This window comes from Mercenaria mercenaria, chromosome 2 (assembly GCF_021730395.1).
Source record: "Mercenaria mercenaria strain notata chromosome 2, MADL_Memer_1, whole genome shotgun sequence".
NCBI classification, from domain to species: domain Eukaryota; kingdom Metazoa; phylum Mollusca; class Bivalvia; order Venerida; family Veneridae; genus Mercenaria; species Mercenaria mercenaria.
The window spans coordinates 62,667,453-62,676,510 of NC_069362.1; the positions used below are offsets into that span (position 1 = coordinate 62,667,453).

General features: G+C 36.1%; 1 protein-coding gene across 1 annotated transcript in view; it reads right to left on the reverse strand.

The window, feature by feature from the left end:
• Nucleotides 1–9,058, reverse strand: part of LOC123564128 (zinc finger CCCH domain-containing protein 13-like) — an 83,010-nt gene that overhangs the window by 20,210 nt on the left and 53,742 nt on the right. Inside the window, exon 7 of the mRNA XM_045357473.2 lies at nucleotides 7,215–7,430. Coding sequence (XP_045213408.2) covers nucleotides 7,215–7,430 — 216 coding nt within the window. The remainder of the gene's footprint in view (nucleotides 1–7,214; nucleotides 7,431–9,058) is intronic.

A 9,058-nucleotide genomic window follows, 5' to 3' on the forward strand; every position in this document is an offset into this window, starting at 1 on the left:
AGTCCATTGTGCTATATATTCTCTAAACTTTCACAATTTCTTACAGTCACAAATTGAGACAATATATATCACTTTGGACCAACCTCATGGGACCCATTTTTGATATTTTTTTGTATTTTTCTCCGGTAAAATGGATAAACAAGAGCACCGCCTTGCGGGTGCTGACGCTCATCTGATTTTTTTTGTATAATAGAAATATTGTCCTACCCATGATTTTCTAAGTCTAAAAAGGGCCATCACTCTTGCAAAAAGCAGGATAGAGTTATGTTTCTTGATGTACAGTGTCCACTTATGATGGTGAAAAACTGTTGCAAGTTTTAAAGCAATAGCTTTGATAGTTTATGAGAAAAGTTGACTTAAACATAATATTCAACCAAGAAAATGATTTTTCTAAGTCCAAAAGGGGCAATAATTATTGCAAAAAGCAGGATGGAGTTATGTTGCTTGCTGTACAGGGTCAACTTATGATGGTGAACAAGAGTTGCAAGTTTTAAAGCAATAGCTTTGATAGTTTAAGAGAAAAAGTTGACCTAAACATAAAACTTAACCAAGAAATCTGATATTTTCTAAGTCCAAAAGGGGCCATAAATCTTGCAAAAAGCAGGATGGAGTTATGTTTCTTGCTGTACCGGGTCAGCTTATGATGGTGAACAAGTGTTGCAAGTTTTAAAGGAATAGCTTTGATAGTTTAGGATAAAAGCTGACCTAAACATGAAACTTAACCAAGAAAACTGATTTTCTAAGTACAAAAGGGGCAATAATTCTTGCAAAAAGCAAGATGGAGTTATGTTTCTTGATGTACAGGGTCTGCTTATGATGGTGAACAAGTATTCCAAGTTTCAAAGCAAAAGCTTTGATAGTTTAGGAGAAAAGTTGACCTAAACATAAAACTTAACCAAGAAATCTGATATTTTCTAAGTACAAAAGGGGCCATAAATCTTGCAAAAAGCAAGATGGAGTTGTTTCTTGCTATACAGGGTCAGCTTATGATGGTGAACAAGTATTCCAAGTTTCAAAGCAATAGCTTTGATAGTTTAGGAGAAAAGCTGACCTAAACATAAAACTTAACCAGGCAACGCCGACGCAGACGCCGACGCCGACAACCGCTCAAGTGATGACAATAACTCATCATTTTTTTTCAAAAAATCAGATGAGCTAAAAATAGAAGTTTTGTTTTATTTCTCTTTTGAAGATATTTTTGTTTTGATGGCTAAATTTTCTAACACTGCCAAATTGATACTAAAAATAGATTTCCATTTCCAAAAATAACTCACTAAAGTCCAAGTTATAATATTACAAATTACTTTTTCTAACAAGACTACTGCCCTCCAATGAAAGACACCTATTTGCTATATTTGTTGCCAAAGGAATTGACTTAACCCTTATTCTGCTAAATTTCTTTAATAAACTTGTCCATCTTTCAATTTGGACAGTACCATTAACTGTTTAAAGGGGGTGCTAACCAAAATGATACTGACTGAATGGCAAACAGTCCAGATCATGATCAGACTGCACAGATGTCACAAAGACAGAACCAATCATGTCCAGCATGATAAGGGTAAAACCAAAAGACTGCATTCTCTTCACACAACCTACCATTCTGTACATCAGACATGATAACAAGAGCTGTCAAAAGAGACAGTGTGCTCGACTATTTTGATTCTGGATAGTGAAATAGGGTACATCAGAGGAAGCTAGAGTTATCACTGGAGTGTTTAATGACTCCAACATGGATGACGATACTGGACTATAGTTTAAGTCTGAGTCAAATACAAGAGTTAGAATCAAAGTGTATCAAATATTTTGATGTCATATCACTTGGCTAATATTGTGGAACAACTACTTTAAGTTTGAATCAAATGCATTTAGAAGCTAGAAAGTGTTTTTGTCACAAAAACGTATGTCTCTCCCCTATGTATACCTTTAGCTTTGGTGGCCATTTTGTGCAGCGAAGCGGAACGTGTCGGCGATATGCACAACTAGGCTTAGTACTGATCACTCCTGTGAGTCGAAATCCAGCCAGCAGTTTGACCTGTGAAAGCCGGACAAGATTTTTCTATTTTTAGCTCTGGTGGCCATTTTGTGCAGCAAAGCAGAATGTGCCAGCGATATGAACAACTAGGCTTGGGACTGATCACTCCTGTAAAGTTTTGTCAAAATCCAGCCAGCAGTTTGACCTGTGAAAGCCGGACAAGATTTTTCTATCTTCAGCACTGGCGGCCATTTTGTGCAGTGAAGTGGAATGTGTCGGCGATATGCACAACTAGCATGGTACTGATCTCTCCTGTGAAGTTTCGTCGAAATCCGGCCAGCAGTTTGACCTGTGAAAGCCGGACAAGATTTTTCTATTTTTAGCTCTTGCTGCACCATATCGTGCAGCTAAGCAGAACGTTGTGGCGATATGCACAACTAGAGCTGCTTTTGAGAAAAGCTAATGTCTCCCACAACTGCTTAATCATCTAAATAGCAAGTCAGTCTTTATATACTGTTTACTAACTACAATTCAAGGGCAAGCACTCCAAAATGCCTGGACCAATTTGGCTCATTATCGAACTTGTTTGAGGTCTTATGGTCAAACACATTTTGTTCAAATTTGGTGAAGATCGGATGAGAAATGTTCGACTCAGAGTGCGGACAAGCGCAAAAACGCCGTTGACAAGAGTAAAAATGCCGTTTCGGTAATTCATGGGCAATAATTCCGAAGTGCCTGTGCCAATTTGGGTAGATATCGAGCTTGGCCGAGGTCTTATAGTAAAACACACTTTGTTCAAGTTTGGTGAAGCTTGCACTTAGAGCGCACATAAAGTGCCCCAAAGGGACTCCTATACTACTAATGATTAGAAGTATATGGGCCGTTTTAGCTCCCAAGACCTGAGCATATTTCGGTAATTCAAGGGCCATAATTCCAAAGTGCCTGGGCCAATTTGGGCAGATATCGAGCTTGGCCGAGGTCTTATAGTCAAACAAATTTTGTTCAAGTTTGGTGAAGCTTGCACTTAGAGCGCACATAAAGTGCCCCAAAGGGACTCCTATCCTACTAATGATTAGTAGTATATGGGCAGTTTTACCTCCCAAAACCTGAGCATATTTCGGTAATTCAAGGACCATAATTCCGAAGTGCCCAGACCGATTTGGCTAGTTATAGAACTTGGCTGAGGTCTTATGGGCAAACACATTTTGTAAAAGTTTGGTGAAGATCGGATGAGAAATGTTCAACTTAGAGTGCAGACAAGGTTTGTGACAGACACACAGACACACACACAGACAGGAGTAAATCAATATGTCTCCCACACCACTGTGTGGTGGGAGACATAACTAGGCTTGGTACTGATCACTCCTGTGAAGATTCGACAAAATCCAGCCAGCAGTTTGACCTGTGAAAGCCAGACAAGCTTAATGCGGACGGACGGACGGACGAACGAACGGACAGACGGCGAAGGCCAAAACAGTATGTGTCCCCCACCTATGGGGGAGACATAATAACTGAGATAGAAGAAAGTACATCACATTGTAAAAAGGGGGAATATTTCATGAAATATTGGTGCAATTTATGGCCCTTTGTGTCTTATGATGTGGGTGATAATGAGGAATAACTATTTTAAGTTTGAAGTAAATCCATCAAGTAATAACAGAGATAAAGCGAAAATGCATTAAAACTTTAACCAAGTTGTGGATGCGAACGTGAGTAAGATAGCTCTCTATACACTTTGTATAGTCAATCTAAAAATAACTGTTGTAAATTTAAAGTCAACAAAGAATCTATTCTTTTGTGACTCAATGATGGCTACACAGATGGACAAAGGTACAAAATATAGGACCTGTATAATTCACATACTGCTTTCTAGCGCCTCGCCCAGAACTCAAACTCCTGACCCACGATCTGTAGATCTGCGCTCTCCCTATTGAGCTGAATAGTAGTAAATATTTTGTGCTTTTAAGTTTAGAATTCGTGACCCTATTCTTCAAATGCTGTAAAAATTCAGAATACATTAAATTTTATTTTCAAAAATAACTTCAAATAAACTTTGGAAAGCTTTTAAAACCCCACCATGACTTCTCAGAAAACTCTTTAATTTTATCTCAGTATAACAGATACATTAATGTAATTTAAATGATTTTATAAAAGACAAAATAATCATAGTAAAATGGCATTTGATAAGCATTTAAACACATTTAGAGAATAAGATTTCACTTGAGCACAGCGTAATCGTACTTTTTTTTTCAGCTGGCAACCTTTTGTATCAAGGATACAGCAAAAATAAATGTACTTGTGATTCAAAAGCCCCTATACAGTATTAAAATGGATCAATATGGGCTGCAACAAAAAATACTTAAACACAGAGCAATAACAATCTATTAATCTTCCCTAATTTTCACGAAAATAGAGCTGTAATGAGAATGTATGATATTAATAGAAACAAACAAGTTAATTTTATGAATTATATGAACAGTTGCTAGGCAACTCAATATATATTTCAACAGTTTTGGAAGCATTTTCTTCAGCAATGTAGAATGATTCACATTGACTGATAATAAAAATGTATTCTTATATTAAAGGGAAGGGAACCTAATACCTACAAAAAAGCCTTTGGTAAAAAAAACAAGAGTGCCAGAAGGTCACAATATACGCCCGTCACAGCAAATTTCTTTACACTAGCACCTGTATTTGCAAATGGAATTTTAATTTTGTGGTTGTTTACAATGTTTTTTTTTTTTAGAAATTATTGTAATACTTTCATTTTTCTAAGTCCACAAAAAAAATCCTCACCAGGTAGAGATACCTTAAAAGACACCAAAAATTTGAGAGTAACATCAATGTTGTACCACAGAAAAGTGGTCTTGGTTTTTCCCTATGGTCAATTATAAAAAAAGTTACAATGTAAGTTATTTATAGTAACAACTAAGGGAAGTTAATCTTAACCCTTAGCCTGCTGGCGGCAAGTGTTTCTGCCATTGCGACCAGTGCAGACCAAGATCAGCCTGCACATCCGTGCAGTCTGATCATGGTCTGCACTGTTCGCCATTCAGTCAGTATATTTTTGGTAAGCACCCCTTTTAACAGTTAATGGTACTGTCCAAATTGAAAGATGGACAAGTTCATTATAGAAAGTTAGCAGGGTAAGGGTTAAAAGAAAAAAAAAAATCAAAAAGAAAATTGCAAGTCCATACAAAAATCCTTACAAGGTAGGGATAGCTCAAAATACACCTCAGAATTGGATGTAACATACATGTTGTACTACAGAAAAGTGGTCTCGATTTTTCCCTACAACTAGTAATGAAAAAGTTACAATATAAGCTATTTACAGTAACAACAAAGGGAAGTAATTCTAAAGAAGGGACCAGTGCATGACACTCCATCTCATGATGGTGTACAATTGTGCAAAGTTACATCAAAATCCCTCCATGCATGAAGAAGAAATGCTTCAGACAAAGTCATTCTTGTATCTGACATTTGGTCTCTGAGTGTGACCTTGACCTTAGACCTAGGGACCTGGTTTTGCGCACGACACTCCGTCTCATGGTGGTGAACATTTGTGCAAAGTTACATCAAAATCCCTCCATGCATGAAGAAGAAATGCTCCGGACAAAGTTTTCACTCTTATATCCTTTGACCTCTGTGACCTTGACCTTAGACCAAGGGACCTGGTTCTTGCGCATGACACTCCGTCTCATGATGGTGAACAATTGTGCCAAGCTACATCAAAATCCTTCAATGCATGAAGAAGATATGCTCCGGACAAAGTCATTCTTGAATTTGACCTTTGACCTCTAAGTGTGGCCTTGATCTTTGACCAAGGGACCTGGTTCTTGCGCATGACACTCTGTCTCATGATGGTGAACAATCGTGCCAAGTTTCATCAAAATCCCTCCATGCATGAAGAAGATATGCTCCGGACAAAGTCTGTGGACGCCGCCCTCCCACCCGCCTGCCCGCCAGGGCGTTCCCATAATACGTCCTGTTTTTCAAACGGGCGTATAAAAAAACACCAAAAAAAAAAACGAGATTAAATACCTATTCAGAAATAGGAAGGGCAACAGTTACAGATATTGACCTTCTGTATGTATAAATATTATTGCATATAAAGCTATCTGGCTAGTGATCACTGCCTGCTCTGATAAATTCAGGTGTATTAAAGAAACATTTGAAATTTTCACATAAACATGCCTGAAAATATTTTATTTAATGTATTACTGTACTCCTGCAAAATAACATAATTTCATACTTGCAGTTAATCCTTAGCCTGCTGGCGGCAAGTGATTCTGCCTTTGTGACCAGTGCTGACCAAGATCTGTCTGCACATCTGTGTTCGCTATTTAGTCAGTAAATTTTCAGTGAACACCCCTTTGAATGATAAGTGGTACTGCCCAAACTGAATGACCGACCAGTCCATTTTAGAAATTAAGCAAGGTTAATGAAATAACAAGAGTGCCAAACTGTCATAATATATTCAGGTCACAGCAAATTACTTCTGACTTTTATCTATTGAGCAGACTGTCAATTTTTGAAATTTTACCTAATCCAAGGGCCATAACTCCAGAGTAACTTGAAGAACAACTCCCTGGTTTATGATTGAATTTGGCCAAGAAAATAATAAACATTTAAGTGAAGTGATCACTGGATAAGAACTGCTTAAGCTGTTAAGTAGACTCGACAGTTTTCGTAATTTTAATTCAAGGGCCACAACTCCACAGCCACTCGGACAATGCTGATGGTTACTGGACATGACCAACATTATACCCATAGTGTGACCCAGTTTGTTGAACATTTGATAAGAATGAACACTTCTAATTTTTGCAATTTCCAGTAATTCAAGGGCTATTACTCCAGAGACTTGGAAAATCCAGTTGGTTATCGAACTTTGCCAAGATATTCCCATAAACATAGTGACTAAGCCTGGTGAACAATATATAAGAACTGCTTAAGTCAAAGACAGGACACTGTCAGTTTTAGCAATTTTGAGTAACTCAAGGGCCGTAACTCTAGACAGACATGGAGAATGCAGCTGGTTATCGAACTTGGTCGGAATATTATGCCAATAAAATCTGTGAACACTTAATAGAGAGCGGACAACTTTCGTGTATGCCCCCTGCCCACTCTCACAGGTGTTCTGTCTTGTAAAACATCATGTTTCAAAAGCATATAAAAAATTTTAACAAAAATATTAAAAACATATAAAAGATAGTTTCTAAATATTTTCAAATGAAAGCAATACCTTTATTTTCAGATCTGCTTTTCTTTGTATCAACTGCAGTATATTTGCTGCTATTGTCCAGTTTAATTCTTTTTCCAGCTCTAGGTACACTAATCTCATGTGACCTTTTGAAACCAGAGTCACCTAAATCTGATGGTATCTTTGATGAGGTTTTCTTGCTTACAGCGACACCAAGTCTTTCATATACAGACTTTGTGGATTTTTTCGGTTTAGGCTCTGAAAGGTTCCAAACAGTTACAAATAAATATCTTTACTTGATAAACGTGTTATAATGTTACCTTCATAATTATATTTGTAAAAGTACAAAAAGCTAGCCAAAATCTTGTATTTTTTTTCTGAAAATAAACCGTATCATCACATTCAATTTTTTGTTTCATGCCAAAATACTGTAAAATCCTTTTCATGGGTGGCTACTTTTCATGGATTTTGTGTTTATGTCAATCCCCAACAAACAAAAAACATTCATATAAGTTTTTATAATTTAACTTTGTCGTCCACGAATCTAAGCCATTATAAATCTGACATTTTGGCCAAAACCACAATTTTTTTTTGGTCTACAAAAGTAATTAATTTTACAGTAACAAGTAGGACCAGCCAAAGTAACACAGATCAACTTCTAGGCAGCACATGTGTAAAGCCAAAATTACAGCAAGAATTTAAGCTAATGCCAAGTCTTCTGTTCAGGTTTAAAGTGCCGTAAGACTTTAAATTTTATCTTGCAGCTATCCAAATAGATGTTATGTTAGAAAATCACTTCTTTCAATATTACCCGTGAACTTATAAAAGAACTTAGTGCCGTAAAGGGAGGTAATCATACACAACGAATTTAACAATATTTTCTACAACATTAATCAGTATTCAAAGCTTTGGCAAATACCGGTATGTGCGTTAACAAATTTTGAAAATAGGATTAACAATAAACAGACATAATATTATTTTGTGTTCATAACAAAAAAGTCTTGCAGCCACATTTTAAAACAATTGTATTATGAGCTTTTAAGAATTTTTGAAATGCAAAATAAACAGAAGAAAATTCATTTTTTGTATTAAACTTTCACATTTTGTTATTTTTTTTTATAAATAATCAGTGATAAACAACTGTGAAAATGCTGTGAAAACAATACTGATAAATACGAATAAAAGGACAAAGTTATTAACCTTTATCTGACAACGTATTTCTTTCTAGACCTGACCTGACATTTGTTCAAAGACAGAAAATTGAAACAACAGTGCTATTATTTACCTTACAAATGGAACAAGTGAATGAAGTATTGCTATGCAATACAAAGACCCCTACTGGAAGGCACCTAATTTTCTCTACTGCAGTATAACATAATGAACTGATATCTGTCAATGATGTATAAACAGTATTGTACTACCTATACAATATGTTATAACAACACACTTGGATTAAAATGTGCATATATAAAAACCCACAGTTGTTTTCATATAGAATTTTTTTGGCTGATTATAAAAATGTTATCATGTAAGTTATTTATAGTAACAACAAAGGGAAATTAATCTTTAAAAAAAAAAAAAAAAAAAAAAAATCTATACAATATAAGTCCACAAGAAACTCTTTACCAGGTAGAGATAGGTCAAAATACACCTAAAAATTGGATGTAACATGCATGCTGTACCACAGAAAAGTGGTCTCGATTTTTCTCTACCGCCAGTAATAAAAAAGTTTCAATAAAATCTATTTATAGAAACAACAAAGCTACGTAATTCTAAAAACAAGGGTGCCTCATGGTGGTGAACATTTGGTCCAAGTTACATCAAAATCCCTCCATGCATGAAGAAATGTTCCGTACAAAGTCATTCTTGAATTTGACCTTTGACCT